Below are 16,217 nucleotides of genomic sequence, written 5' to 3' on the forward strand. Positions count from 1 at the left end.
AACCAACTTTTGACCCATAAAATGAAATTTAACTTCCACAAAAAACCCGAAACAATTTTCATTTGAGAAACATAATTTGTTGTTGATTTTTGGAATTCACCAAGTATTTTGAAATATATAGTAAAATAATATGTTAATATTTATATTTATAAAAAAATATAGATATTATATAAATATATTGTAAAGAAAAGTGAATAATTACTGATTTATTACATATATTAAGGTATATTAGTTTTGGAGAGAAAAAATTTGTGAGAATTAACCAAAACATAACAAGTGTTCCCATTTATTTTACTTTATTAGAATAGGTAGATATATTTTAAAAAACTATGTAATCTTAATGTTTAAACCCAATTATTAAACTAATTTAGGGTTCAAATTTTTTTCGCCTTCGCCTTTGAATCCATCTGAGCATTAATTTTAATAAGTTTAATGTATCAAAAACAGCTTTTGATAGTTGATACTTCCATTCGATACACGAGTAGTTCTGTACTTTCTATTAATCCTTTCAAAACGTTCTCATTATTTTTTGTTGTTTCTCAGAAACAGACCTACCTAAATAATTGAACAACTAATAAATACCCAAATTCAACCAAAAAAAAAAAAAAAAAGAATAGACCGTGTACACGTCAGCATAAATAAAAACAAATAACCATTTACTCTTTCATTCTCCCACCCTTTATATTATCATCTCCTCCATTTCTCAGTCTCAAGCTTCACCCAATCCATGGCTTCACCACCAAACACCAGCAGCAAAGCCACAAGCTACAATTCCTACGTCCGCAAACTCAACACCTCCTCCAAACTCCTCTCCGCCTCCTCCAAACTCCTCTTCCGCCTCACCCTCTTATTCGCCCTCCTCTTAATATTCTTCACCTTCAACAACCACCCCCCGCCCGCTGACGTCACCTCCACCAACCACCGCCTCCTCACCTCCAACATCCTCTCCTCCGCCTTCTACGGCTCCGGCGCCGCCTGGGAGAAACAAGTCCGCCGCTCCTCAACGCCACGTAGACCCAACGGCTTCTCCGTCCTCGTCACCGGTGCCGCTGGCTTCGTCGGCACTCACTGCTCGTTAGCCTTGAAAAAACGCGGTGACGGTGTGTTGGGTTTGGATAATTTTAACTCTTATTATGACCCTTCACTGAAACGTGCACGACAAGAGTTAATGAAATTACACCAGATTTTTATAGTCGAAGGCGACTTAAACGACGCCGAATTGTTGTCAAAGCTTTTCAGTATAGTACCTTTTAGCCATGTGCTTCATTTAGCCGCGCAAGCTGGCGTACGCTACGCGATGCAAAACCCGCAATCCTACATTAAATCCAACATTGCTGGATTGGTTAACCTCCTCGAAACCTCAAAAAACGCTGACCCCCAGCCGTCAATTGTCTGGGCGTCATCCAGCTCTGTGTACGGTCTCAACTCCGAAAACCCGTTTTCAGAGTCTGACCGTACGGACCAACCCGCGAGTCTCTACGCGGCTACTAAAAAAGCCGGTGAAGAAATTGCCCATACTTATAACCATATTTACGGGCTTTCCATTACGGGCCTACGTTTTTTTACCGTATACGGCCCGTGGGGAAGGCCTGATATGGCTTACTTTTTTTTCACTAAAGATATTCTTCAAGGGAAGACAATTAACATATACCAAACACAAGATGAGAAAGAGGTGGCGCGTGACTTCACGTTTATCGATGATGTTGTGAAAGGGTGTTTGGGGGCGTTGGATACCGCGGAGAAGAGTACGGGGAAAGGCGGGAAGAAGCGGGGGCCGGCGCAGTTACGGATATATAATTTGGGGAACACGTCGCCAGTGTCAGTGGGGAAGTTGGTGTCGATTTTGGAAAGTTTGTTAAATGTGAGGGCTAAAAAGAAAATAATTAAGATGCCTCGAAACGGTGATGTTCCGTTTACTCATGCGAATGTGAGCTTGGCTTATAGGGATTTCGGGTATAAGCCGACTACCGACTTGGCGACCGGGTTAAGGAAGTTTGTTAAGTGGTATGTTAGTTATTATGGGATCAAGCCACGGGTAAAAAAGGGAGTTAGCGATTCGAATTAATCGGGTTAATTAATCTTTCACGGTTTCTGATTTTGCCCCTGAACTTTTCTTCTATCGAGTTTGCCCCTAAGTTATAATTCTTAGTATAATTCCGATCCATTGATGTTTTGTCGTTGGGTGAAGACAATGAAGCAACTATGGCGTCGTATCGAAGGGCGATTTGGTTACAATGTTTGCTTGGATGGAAATTGATTCCAAAGCAATGGAAGATATATAGATATATGCATGCATAGTTACATTACTACATACAATGTCATAATAAGGGTGTGAAGGGGGAGAAGTGTAGATCTAAGAAATGAAGGGGTGAGAGTTTGTAATAATGTGTTGTTAGATGTAAATCTAAAGATAAAATTATTTTGTGCCTAAAAGAGAAAGGGTGCAATTCAAGGGTGTATGTTGTAATTTCAACAAAATTATGATAAGTCACTTTCATTATTTTGATTATTGTGATATTTGTATATTTTAGGGATATTTTGAAATGGCCTATACACATGACACATGAACAAAATCCATATTAGTTTTCTCTCTTTTCTAAATAATATGACTATGTAGGCTTAAGTTTAAGGATTAATAATATTAACTTTTAATACACTTTTGTCTAAAAAATATGTACCCTAAGCTATTTTAAACACACCCCTTATATCTATTTTATTAAAAAATGATGTCTTAGCCACTAAATTGGTTAAAACTTGATAAAAAGTTGTTTTATGCGTATAAATATGTTTATGTGAGATATGATCTTATACGTTAAGAGTTATTTGAAAAGATTAACAAGACGGCGTTCAGTATCAATAATCGATCAAAGTCTAACTAGTAGCATTGTGAGTTCTAAGTGTAGAAACTTGTTACGTGAGTCCGTGAGGGTGACATGAGTGAGTATATATGCAATGAAAATAAATTGATGGTCGGGTGTTTAATGCCTGTAAAATATTAAATATAAATAACTAGTTGGATAATGATTTTATTTAATAATTTTATATTATAAACATAAAGTTTTGTATTAAATAAATTCACATTTTAAAAGGATGGTAATGACTGTATGGCCTTTTTCTCCTTTTCAACGTTCATTTTGGCTTTAATACATGCATGATTGCATGCCTCTCATTGATTAAGGGCTGAGTTGTCCTTTTACACCAGGTTTTTCTTTCCTGTAAGACAAAAGGCAACGGTTAAAAATAAAATAAAATAAAATAAAATAAAATAAAATATTATTTGATATTTTTGAAGAGTTTCATTTTGGGCTCCACCTGATAAAAATGTCGTTTTATGATTTTTGTTTCAAAGGGATGGGACAAGGTGAGATTTGTAGATGAATATTGGGGTCTGATTTTATCATTTTATACACCATAGGATTAGAAACCACCCTACTGCATATATGTTAAATGAAATTGGAAAAAAATATTGTTTTAAAGTTCTATATATGTATTGAGTATTTAACACCAAGTTTTGTCGGTGAAATAAAACAGGATGACAAATAGAAAGATTGTTTTACTTTCTGGCGTTACTTTCATGTGGATCTCGCTTCAATAATGGACCAAGCGATTACTAAATTTGTACATTCTAATATAAATTAATATTATCTTTCGTACATTTATATCCTTATCAAATAAATCGTACTTGTTTTATCACTAAAAAACTGAAATGTGTATAAGTTAAAAATCGTGGTATGACGGTCATTTTTTTAATAATGAAGTTGTAACATCGAACTGATTATATCAATTAATATTGTCTTTTTTGTATGGAAATAGTTTTTGGTTGCCCGAGTTAAAAATTCTTAGAAATACCTAATTTGATATTGTTCTTATGGAAACACGACCATGTAACTCTCGTCTCATCCACGGTCAATGTGATCGAAATGCGTTCACAGTATTTGAGTGTGGATTATGGACATCCGTTGTTTAACACAACATCGTTCATGTCAACGACTTATTTGAAATTCATCAAGGGCACCACAAATAAAGTCATGATTTACATTATACCAATATGTCAACTCAAAACTATTGTTGAGACTCCCTTGTTTTATACAGTATATTTTTCTATTTGTTACACAAATTACAATGAAGTGATGATAAAACTTTGGAGTAAAATTGTATTAAACTAAAATATTCGTTAAAATAATAGTAAATACATATCTAAAAGACTAAAACCGGGTTTATTTCTAATATTCTTTTAAAATATAATATAATTATTATGTGTTATATAATAATATAATAGCTAGTGCCATACTAGGATATAGCATGTGTGATACACAGATGGTTAAAAACTAAAATAAAAAAGTTAAAATTGAATAATATAAATATTAACATATCTTATATAAGTAATTTCCTAAAATACATAAATTAGTAAGAATAATTTGTATTTGCATTTTAAAAGTAATAAAATAGAAGGTTGTCAATCTATACCAATTAAGAAAAAGAGAACATAACATCAATTCAATCTAGTTTTATTGGTAAGCCATAAACATTTTAAAAAAAAGTAGTTAGTTCAATTCCTACTCACCAATAATATATTTTTTATTTTATTATTCATCAAAAAAATTATAAAATTAAAAACTTGTACAGTTGAAACCTATGTAAAAGGTCTAGTTGAATGACATGTGAAAAGTTGTGTTGCTTTAATAGTATAGGTAGATAAATCGGACAGATATACTAAATTAAACATCCTTAAAAGTAAATAATATTTTTAGTTATTCTAAAAATTCTTTAAAAGTCAAACAAGGCATGCTATGAAACTCTTTGGGTTTGCTATTATTATTTTGAACAGAAAAAAAAAGAATTATTATTATGTTTTTTTTTTTAACTATATTGAGTGATCCAATGAAACAAACCATATTAAAATATTACATTTTTTAGAACGGCATGTTGTGTTAGTACTTAGTAGGCCTTAAATTTTGAATATTTGTGGTATTTTGTAGACTAAGGAATTGCTTATTTTACCTTCTTATCACTTATAATTTTCTAAAAATACTTAAAAGTGTTTTGAAAAGTTAAAAACTACGAAAGGATAAGTTATAAGATACAACTTTGTAACTTATGACTTGTAAGTCATAAAAAAGTCTAAATAAGGAATCTCAAACACCCCCCCTAAAACAATTAAGAATACTTAGTTATTCAATGGAGACCCAAGTTCGTGTCACTTTTAGTAAATTATGACAATGAATGATTTAAGCTAGATCTTGTGAGGTTGTCAGCTTGATTTAACAGGTAAAATTTGAAATCTAGACGATACAACCCTCGAAAAGTCTACATAAATAAAATTTGTTTCCGGTGGAGTTTTTAAAATTGAGTTAGAAATTCTAACATGGAAAGAAAATAAGAAATAAGAAGACATTGAAGAACATTTAAGTGACATAATTATTTATTTCTTTTTCTAATTTATAACATGTATAGAGTAAGCTTTGCTTGTAATTAAAACTTTAGATAAAGCACACATTTATGGGAATAATGAGTTGTAAGGTTCTAGTGTGTGTGGGTGAGTGACTAATGGAGTAATGTTTAGTGGCCCTACGATATCTAATAAAACCATTGATGTCACAATTGCTTAAAGTGATGGTATGCAATTGCTATAATTTATCGATGAGTTTAGCCTTACTTAATATTGTAGTGATATGAGAAGCCGTGTTGGCTATGATACCACAACAGTTTTAAGTGTTTAACTTAAATTATAATAAGACAAGGCTCTGATATCATAACATGTCTAAACTGTAACATCTAACAATATTTTGACCCGTTTTGATTTTTATTATTTTTATATTGGATAATAAAGTTAATATGGCGGTCAATGGTTCGGATTAACAATCCCTATATCAAATTTATTTATTTGTTTTATATACATATCTATTGTACCTTCGCTTGATTTGATGTCTCCATACTCTGATTTAGCTTTACATAAGTCGGAGTCATGGTTGTAAAAATCTCGTCTAAGCGCCGATCAATCACTAGTTGGCACTCCCACTAACTAGTCGTCGATTAATCGCTATTTGATTAAACTAGGTCGAAATTGAAAAATTATAAATAAAATTTGGTATATATATTGAACCCGATTAATCCATATTAATCACGATTAATCGCTAGTCTCTACCCCACAGCCCGAATAACGGCCAGCGCTTTCTACATCACTCGGAACATAATATAAGTTGGGATACATTGTAACTTGGAGAAGAAATAAACCGTTGATAAAATGATAGAAAAAACAAACAAATGATGTATTTTCTTTTTAAAATAATACCGTAAAAAGCTGTAAATCACTTAAAAGTTAAAACATAGATATTTTTTTTGTATTTTGTATCATCCAGCTGTTTTGAGTAGATGGCATCCACAGGACCACATCAAGTTTTAATGTTTTGACTAGTTGTGGAATTACAATTCTACCCTTTTTGTGTGATTGTAACATGCCAACGACCCATGTAACCATCCTATTAACCTTTTCTTTATATAGATTACTATTATTAAAAAATTTGGTGTTTTAGACCTCTTTTCTTGACTTCTAAGAATTTAAGGCATCAAATTGTTTATTACATGACCACTTTTAGCCAATTTCATATCCCTCATTTTTGAAACCTAATGAGGACGATAAGTTTTAAAAGAGTGTGTTATGAATTTAAAAAATTATCGAAGCGTATTTGACGTTATGCTGAAAATGTGCCAAGAACTTAGAAAAATATGTTTTTTAATCAACTATAATTTGTTCGTACATTAATATTTAAAATGAAAAAGTAAAAGTGTCATTTTAGTTCTTGTGGTTTTGGCAAATAATACGAATTTAGTCAAAAAAGTTTATTTTTTTCATATGTATCATTCATGTTTTTCAATTCCTGCCAATTATATCCAAATCACCAACCCCGTTAAATTGAATCGTTAAGTCAGATGTAGACATGTCTTTTCACTTTCTTTATTATACGAATACAGTGCCAAAATTGTCTCTGAAGTTGGTCACAGTTGCGATTTCATCCAAAAATATTTTTTTTCGTAATTAGACCCTCGATTTTTCCCAACCATTGTCAATTTCGTCAAAATTGTTAACTCAGTCTAAATTCAACGTTAACTCAGGAGTGTTACTGTCCTTTTACATGTTTCTTTACATTATTATTATTACACTGAGCTAAACCATTTATATGACTAAAAATAAAGAATAATAAACAAACGGATACTATATTAGATTCAAACATAGGAATCGTGAGATGCTATATATGTCATCGAGCAAACACATAATAATAATAATAATAATAATAATAATAATAATAATGATGATGTAAACGAACATGTAAAAAGACAGTAACACCCCCGAGTTAACAATTCAGACGAAATTGGCAACGGTTAGGAAAAATTGAGTGTCTAATTACAAAAAAAAATATCTTTGGACGAAATTCCCAAATATGACCAAACCTATTTTGACACTTTACTCAAAATAAAAATAGCACTATAAAAACATGGAGGTTTTTCTATTCAATTTGAGTATTGTATTATTACATGTTTTTTTGAAATCAGAAGAACATATAATTTTTATTATGTGATTACCGAAGCTTGTGTTTCCTGTTGGCACCATAATTGGTTCGTAATAAAGAAGTTTTTGGATGCCACTTTTGGTGGTGTTCGTTCTTATCCGGATGAAGCTTTGCACTCGGAAGTCAAGTATCAATTAGTGTGTTTAAAATGACATATTCCTACACTTTTTTAATAGACAACTTTTAAAACATTAAAAGATCTATTTGTTTAAACTTAAACTTGTAACTAAACACTTTTAAAGTAGGGAACTCGTTTTATTTTTATAAATAAAAACAATTTAACTACAAAACGACATTGATTTTACCTACTCCAGTCACCTCATCACTCCTAAACGTGACAAAACCATATGCAATCATTCGGTATTTAACAAATATAACTGTCCTTTTAAAATATCATATTGCATATAAAAAATACATGTTAATTCCTTCAAATCATATTTAACAAATTTAATTGTCCTTTTATTATATGTCTAAAGCCTCACTTTATATTCATGTCTATATTATATCTCCTATAAACCAAACACTACATATGATAAGGTAGCATTGTATTCTTAAATCAACCAAGCCATAAGGTGTAATTAAAATTCTTAAAACACAAGAAATGACCAAAAGGAACTCGAATACAAAACGCTAATCAGTTCATAAAGTTCTTTACGACACGTACAAAAACTATAGTCCTGTGTTCGCATCACAAGAACAAACTTCGTTATTGACTTAAAAGCAGATTGTACCTAGTACTGGTCATTTCTAGCATCACCAAAATTACGGTTAGGGCCGCGATTAAACCCATCAGTACGAGGAGCACGTTCGGTGGCAAGACTCACACGAATGCTTCGGCCGTTGAGTTCCTAAACAAGCCAAAAAACACATGAAATGTTAATGTTAAGCGTGATTTGAGTATCTTATTCCAAAAAAAGATACAGAAAGGAAATCAGCATCAAGTTTTATAATTAAATGTGTCACACAGATTTCATTTTCTAACCTGGCCATCCATCGCTTTCATAGCCTCGCTTGCTGACTCGTCACTCGTATAGTTCACAAAACCAAATCCCCTTGACCTCCCAGACTCTCGGTCTGTAATAACTCTTGCTGAATAGTAACAATAAACATACAGTATTAATACCAGAGTGAGCATGAGTCAATTCAATTCAATTACTGGCTACAACCAAGCTTATAACTGACTTTTTGGCTTTAAACTTTTCATACCCAGTTGGTTTAGGTCATAAACAGTTTGGTTCATTCAATTGTTGAAAAAGATGGTTCAATTAATCCGGTAAACCATTAGTTAAGTCCATTATTCAATAAACTTTTAAATGAGAACAAATGACAACTATTATGTAACTTATATAAAGTTATAACAAAACTTTTCTAGCAATTCAGTAAAAAAAATTGGCTATTCATGCACAGATAGCCATAACAGAACCATAAAAATTGATTAGTGCAAAAACCATAACGAAACAATATGTTTCACAATTAGTTCAGGTATTTCAAATTATGGTCCAGTCAAACGATTTTTCTGCTCACCAAAAATCAAGTATCAAGAACACTGATATCACAATATGAAAAACCTTAAAATACTTGAGGATGCAAACAAGCCCAGCCGCTTGCAAGCTACTAGACCTCGGATCGATTAAAAGCTCGAAACAAGCCGAGCTTTTTCGAGCACGAGCTGGGCCCGAGCCTAAATAAAGCTCGTTTTTAGTTATTGAGCCCTAGCTCGAGCCTAGTGTATTTTTAAGTTTTACCTCTTTTGGACTTCTATGTGTTAATTTCACACTGCACTGAAAGCTTAGGCCACTTTTAAGGTTTTTCTTAAAATACATAAAAATAAGTTAAAACATATATGGATAATTGATAGACAATCCGCGCTGGAGCTTAAGAAAAAGAGCTAAAAATAAGCCAAGCTCGAGCTTATTCATGCTCAGGCTCGGCACATACACTTAAATTCCGCATATTAGACACCAGATATTAACTGTTCTCAGTTCTCACCTTCAATTACATCACCAAATCCAGAAAACGCCTCCTTCAAGGAGTAGTCATCAGTCTGATAAGAGAGACCTGCAACATTCACCAGTAATCAAACTTCACAATCACATAAAGAAAAGCGATCCAGCGATCATTATCAGTAGCACAAGAACATACCACCAACAAAAAGCTTCGATGACATGCATCGGATAGCATTGAGCATCGATGGTGTTGGCACTTGCACATTTGACACTCCGTTTTGGGAGATAGTTTGCCTCACGAGACTTCCGATTCTGCTGTGGAAAGCCATTCTAACTGTTCGAATTTCATGAAATCAAGTAATCAACTACTATAACACGTACGCAAGCTGCGGTTCAGTTCAGTTTTTACCATTAACCATAACCATAACCGAACTTTGGTTTCGGTTAATCGTGTATGCAGCTCGGTTATGGTTCGGCTTCAGTTAATTAACAAAACAAAGTTTGAACTAAAATTAACTATTTACATATAACCATAACCGATTAATCAAATAATCTTAACCATAACCGTGGGTTAATTTCGGTTAAGATTTAAGGCTTGCTTATCACAGAACTAGATCATAATATATGCTCAACGATGACACATAATTAAAACTTTTTATAACAGTTAACAGGAAGACTGAAACGCACTAATTCTCGAGACAAAAAAGTAAGCTACGATGAAAGAGGAATATTTCATACCTTGGATAATAAGAGGAATTAGGGTTTAAGGGGAAAACGCGGCTAGGGTTTATTATTTATGACGGCACTATATAAACAAACAAATCAAAGATATCGGGTCCTCGCAGACCGGGTCATACAAACACAAATAAAACGTAAAAGATACCGGGTCTCGTAAGTGTATCTTATCGGTTATCGCTAGTTAGCGGTGGAGTGGAGGTTAACGATTATTCAACGCCTAGTTTGTATTTTACAATCATGGTCAAAATAACAACTAAAAAGGTGGGTCAAGCTTTCGGTATGGCTATAAACGAACCGAACGAACACGAACAAGGACTTGTTCATGTTCGTTCATTAAGAAAACAACGTGTTTATGAACGGTTCACGAACACTTACCGAATGAGATTTTGTTCGTGTTCGACTGTTCGTTCATTAAGGAAATTAATGTGTTCACGAACACAAATAAAATCGGCAGGGTCTAGAGATTGATATCGGTGCATTCATCAGTGTGAATAGTGAAAGCTTGTAACTGAATTCAATGAACATGATTAAGGGCATGTCCGTGTTCGTTCGTTTAACTTTATAAAAGAATACGAACACTTAATCGAACAAATATTTATGTTCATATTCGTTTATTTAAAAACGGGCATTTTTGTTCGTTTATGTTTGTTTTTTTAATCTAAACGAACATAAAAGATAAACGAATATATATGACCAAATGTACATGAACACAAACAAACTTAAATGAACACAAATTAACAAATATAAAACCTTTAAGCAAATGACATATCCCTATAATATTTAATTATTTTCTATTAATACTTAAACGAACATAAATAAACAGTATAAATGAACGTTCATGAACATAAATGAACGAACAGAACATGTGTTCATGTTCGTTCATTTAATTAAACGACCACAAATTTTTTGTTCATGCTCATTCGTTTATTAATAAATGAACATAAACGAACTCCCGGCCAAACGGTTCACGAACAATTTACCGAACGTTCGGTTCGTCTACAGACCTAGCTTTCGGGTGCGAGGCCGGATCACTAGGATAAAGAAGGTGTTCAAGTCCATTGGAGGGTTGTAAACATCGCTTGCCAAAAATTCAGTGCGATCCACAACCAATTGAGCAATGGTCATTGGGGTTGTGGCAAAAAAACGCCGACATCCAACTAATAGCTCTAGCCGAATATCAAGGTCATGGCTGTGACATTCGTCAATTTCGGGTCTTGTTTGTATTCGTTTTTGTATTTGTTTATTATGTAAACCGACCCGATTTGTAAACCGAACCTTATGTTAGAATCAAAATGATGTATTTATGTTACAATATTGCTTTACACTTGTTGGGTCTTGAAACATCCTATTTTTATTTATTTATAATTTATTTATTTATTTTTTTGTTTTGTGTTTTTGTCTTGATCCATTTTGCATGAAAACTCTTGTGTCTCACACCCATATTTGACCACCAACATTACCCTATATATACACCACCTTTCCTCTTCATTTTCCCTTGCTACAACTCCAAAAAAAAAAAAACTCTCTCAAACATCAAATATTCAATGTTACCTTCTTAAGTGTTCTTGAAGGTTTTTAGTCTTTCATCTTAATTAGTTTATGTAGCCTTATTAATACTTGTTTATGGTTGTGCAACATATATATAATATACACCCCTTGTTTACCTTTGGTAGTTACTTCTTCGATTCCAGTCGGTGAGGTTTCGGACCTCATAAGGCAAGGCTTCATGGAGGACTTCGTGTCCTTGATATATATACATCTATATAACTTGTTCATATATATTACTCTTGCTTATTTTAGTTTGTTGGTCATGTTTACAAGTTCCATGGTTATGGGTTTTTAAGAGTCTATGCTTCGGTTTAACCGTAAATAGCTCTAAACCATAAACCGAACTTTATTACTAGTTTTGTTAAAAAATTGTTTAAACATACTTATTGTTATATCTAAGTTTCTAAAATCATTTTTACAAATTCTATGGTTATGGGTTTGTAGAATCTTACCTCGGTCTTAACCCGAAATACGATCCGAACCGAAAACCGAACTTTTGTTTAAAGACTTTATTGTTAACTTTTGGTTGTAAAACTTAAAGTATTTTTATTTGTACATTATTATACAAGTTCTTTAGTGTTTGGACATGCGGAAACCATCTATGAACTTGTTGTGAGATGGAAACCGAACCAAACCGATTCTTACTCACTTAAGACACACAAGTGTGTTTTTTTTAGCCATCAAGACTTGTGTATTTCTTTAAAAATAGTTACAAATTGATTTTTAAATATTTTCTTAAGTACTTGGAAATGTTGGATCCAACTTGATCTCATAACAAAGTTTGGACCGACAAAACCAAACACTCGCTTAACATGCGTTGTTAGTTATAAAACAATGGAACTACATACTTGGTTAAGTCTTATTAAATTTTATTGAGTTATCTCATAACATTCAATATTTTGGAAAGTTGACTTTGGGTTTGACCAATTATCAAGACCCGAACCGACAACCCGAACACTCGATAAAAAAAAACCGTTTTAGTATCTTTATTCCAAAGGGATTTGCATTCTTGCATTTTACCCACCTTATTACTTAACATAGGTTGAGTAAATATTAAGGTTAGATACTTTAACCCGGTTTCGAGCAAACTTACATTTTTAAAGGGTTATTATTATAAATTCTTAAATAGTTATATTTTAAACCTTGAACTTTAATTATTTACATTTCTCAACATTTATTTTGTTTAAAGACCTTCAAGACAACCTTTCTAAATTCAAGACTTCTTTTCTTTTTAGGCATTGTGCTTTAAACTCGTCGTTCCGACAAATCTCCAAATTATCATCTTTCAAGTTTACTACTTGAAGGTGAGCACTTCATACCCCATTTTCCATCTTTTATTTTCGGGGTGACATTTCATATTTATTCAACAAAATGCTTTATATTTGAATCTTAAACCACAAACGTAGTTGTATACTTTACCTAAATAATTGCTCGATTTTGTGTTCTATGCTTATATGCCTATGTGTTTATCGATTTTGGTTGGTGAAACTATAAAATCCTAGACTATTTGGCATCCCCTTATAGCAAGGTGTCGTTAACGTAATGCAATTAATGATAACTATAAAATCCTAGACTATTTGGCATCCCCTTATAGCTAGGTGTCGCTAATGTGTTTAACGATATCTATTTATCCAAATTACCACTTTTATTTATCGTTTCGTATGCAAGTTTTGTGGCCATCTTTATTATATACTAATATAATTAAACTTATGAATTGCTCACCAACCTTTGTGTTGACAAACTTTATTTTATGAAATATTGCAGGTTTGCATCTTGGTTGATTTATGATTGTGAAGAAAACGACATCAAAGACCTTAGGATATTGGTAAAATGAACAATATCAAATTTGCCATATTTTGTGATATCTTGTTTATGGTTATTTTATGGATAATTGTTATGTGACATTTTCGATGTTGTGAAATGAAATGAGTTTATTAAATACTGTCACTTTAATTAGTGTCATGTGCTTATGGACAATCGTTACACCTCGGCATGTTCCGCCGCCTTTGGTCGGGGTGTGACAATGGCAGTGGGCCATTTATTTTCTTAAGTTATTGGGAGGATCTTCCGAAACACCCGAAATGGCTCGAATTACCCACCTGTCCAGTCGTTCGGCAATTCGGCACATCACCCCGACCATTAAAAAGGTCAAAAATTTCGTCTTTCACAAATCCAAGCACACCCGTCTCCAGCTCTGATGCTTGTAACTTCGACCTCGTTGACGAAGACGATGAATACAAGGTTAATTTATGGGACGACGACATACAAGAGTTGCCATAACCCCGGTAGATGAAGTAAAAACAAGGTGAAAATGTGGAGGGTTCGTCATTGACACGGGCCAATGAGGGCCCCCGCGAAAACGTGGAGCGACTACAAGATATGTTCGGCCGTTTTGAGACCGAGAGTCTGGACCGTCACGCTAACATCCGTGCTAACACCTAAGCCAATGCACAGTTTGCCGATTCATATAAATTGCGACAAATAGAACGAGACATTTAGTACTTGCGCTCAATCGGCGAAACCGAAGCGGGCGAATAATTGAAAGAAAAATGAAAACAAAAAATATGGGAAGTATACGGCCTACGACATTAGCTTTTAGTTTTAGTGTTTTTTTTTCTAATTTTGATTATGTGTTTTTTTATTTTAATGTTTGTTTTTTACTTTTAATATATTTTATTTATTTAATTAATTTAATGAAGTTTTATTGTTATTTTAATTATATAAAGAAAAAAAAATGACTGGGCGATATGATGGGACACTATTGGGTTATAAACTACTACACCCTAAAATGAAAATCGCTCTATGCTGACATGATGCCAAATGTCAAAAATCACCCCCAATGTAGACCATTTATTACACATAGCGTTAGTCTTATAGAACTTTGCAAACAAATTGCGACAGGATACACCATTTCACGTGATTTCATTGTTGTTGATCACTTTAATGTGTGACACTCACTTATACTAGTTTAAACATCTAAAGCTTGAAAACTTGTGTTTGTGCTTTATAAATGGCAACCATGATTATTTACCGGTCACAATATCATTTAGGTATGTATAGACAACTTAAATTTTTCTTGGCTATTGAATAACTATTTCGTAAACAAACCATGACTATAAATTTAAACAAAGAGATAAAGGGATAGAAAGATTCAAAGATGTCACAACACAACGTTGTGATGTATAGTGGTTTTGATAAAGTTTACTATTTCATTGTACGTTCATTTCTTGATTCTTAACCAATAAGCCCTTTCACTTTATCTACGCCGGTGGCGATCGTTGTTACAAACATATCATTAAGCGGTTGGTGGTCCCTACAAGCATCTCTCTTTAGAGGTGGATATATCTTATATGTTTTCCTTATAACGTGAGATAGATTACCAACACATAAAGTTACATGCAATATCATGTTTGTGCCATACGTATCTTGATCTAATCTTGATTTTCTATTGCTTGGTAATCTCGAGGCTTGCAATTGATTTATGAATATGGTAAGCATTCAATATTTTTTGTCTTGTAGTCAATGTTGTAGTAATTGCTAGTCGGGTGATTGTGTGAATCGGGATTTTTACAACCATGCTTACAGTAAATACGCTAAATTGTGTGTGGGTGAAATTGTTTAAATAACGCGGGGAATAAACGAGACGAAAATTGATTAGTGGTCGAATTGTTGATACCATTATAGTGCCATGCATTGATTGTGGTCTATCTAACCTCTTTTTCCTTCACAAATAGAAGTTTATTATAACGTATTAGTAAAGTTAACTATACTGATAAGGATTAAGTGCTATGAGATTAAAGAAGTTGATTTGGGATACGATTGACTCGTGCTTTAATGCTAAGTATTTCTTCTACATAAATGGTTAAACTTTTGTTTTGGTGTGTAATAGGTCTTCGGGTTGGTTCATGAGAAGAATCTTTCGTTTCGGTTTTGTTAAGACTTTCTTTTTTGTGTGTGTTATCCCTAATACTCACGATGATATTTGCCTGAGGGACTAAATTTTACAATGTGGTAAAATATAGAGGTAATTGCAATTTGCACTCCTATGGTCAACACCATAATGCAGGATACTACTGTGGTCAATACACTGACAAATCGCATTATGACATATGCAATATGGGGTAATTTGAGCTCCTCCGTCAACTCGACCGGTTATTGATTGTTAAATTCGAGTTAAAAAAGACTATTATACCTATGTAGTTTGCAACCCCATAGTTTGATGTTATTGCAAACTGCACCATCTATTCTTTTTCTCCCTCAACACCATCACCACCACCGGACACCACAATGCCACCATCTCCCCAACTGTCAAAAGACATTGGTTCGTTCATCTATATGATTGTTGCTTCCTCTGGCTTCAAATTTATTAACAAACTGTTACGTATCAAAACGGTAAACGAGCTAAAGACGGAGAAGA

General features: G+C 33.2%; 1 protein-coding gene and 1 pseudogene across 1 annotated transcript; one reads left to right on the plus strand and one right to left on the minus strand.

The window, feature by feature from the left end:
• The first annotated feature begins 727 nt into the window (after window positions 1–727).
• Window positions 728–2,433, plus strand: LOC143600764 (UDP-glucuronate 4-epimerase 6 pseudogene; annotated as a pseudogene).
• Window positions 2,434–8,211: 5,778 nt separating this feature from the next.
• Window positions 8,212–9,860, minus strand: LOC143600760 (glycine-rich RNA-binding protein 4, mitochondrial-like). The gene is made up of 4 exons (XM_077078355.1): window positions 9,711–9,860; window positions 9,558–9,626; window positions 8,551–8,657; window positions 8,212–8,416 (listed from the first exon to the last, which is right to left on the minus strand). Exons 1-4 carry the CDS (start codon window positions 9,841–9,843, stop codon window positions 8,300–8,302), a joined length of 426 nt encoding a protein of 141 aa, XP_076934470.1. The 5' UTR covers window positions 9,844–9,860; the 3' UTR covers window positions 8,212–8,299.
• Window positions 9,861–16,217: the final 6,357 nt, after the last annotated feature.

The sequence above is a fragment of the Bidens hawaiensis genome, unplaced genomic scaffold (genome assembly GCF_021521415.1).
Source record: "Bidens hawaiensis isolate Kalapana, Puna unplaced genomic scaffold, B.hawaiensis_p1.1 tig00054870_1, whole genome shotgun sequence".
NCBI lineage: Eukaryota > Viridiplantae > Streptophyta > Magnoliopsida > Asterales > Asteraceae > Bidens > Bidens hawaiensis.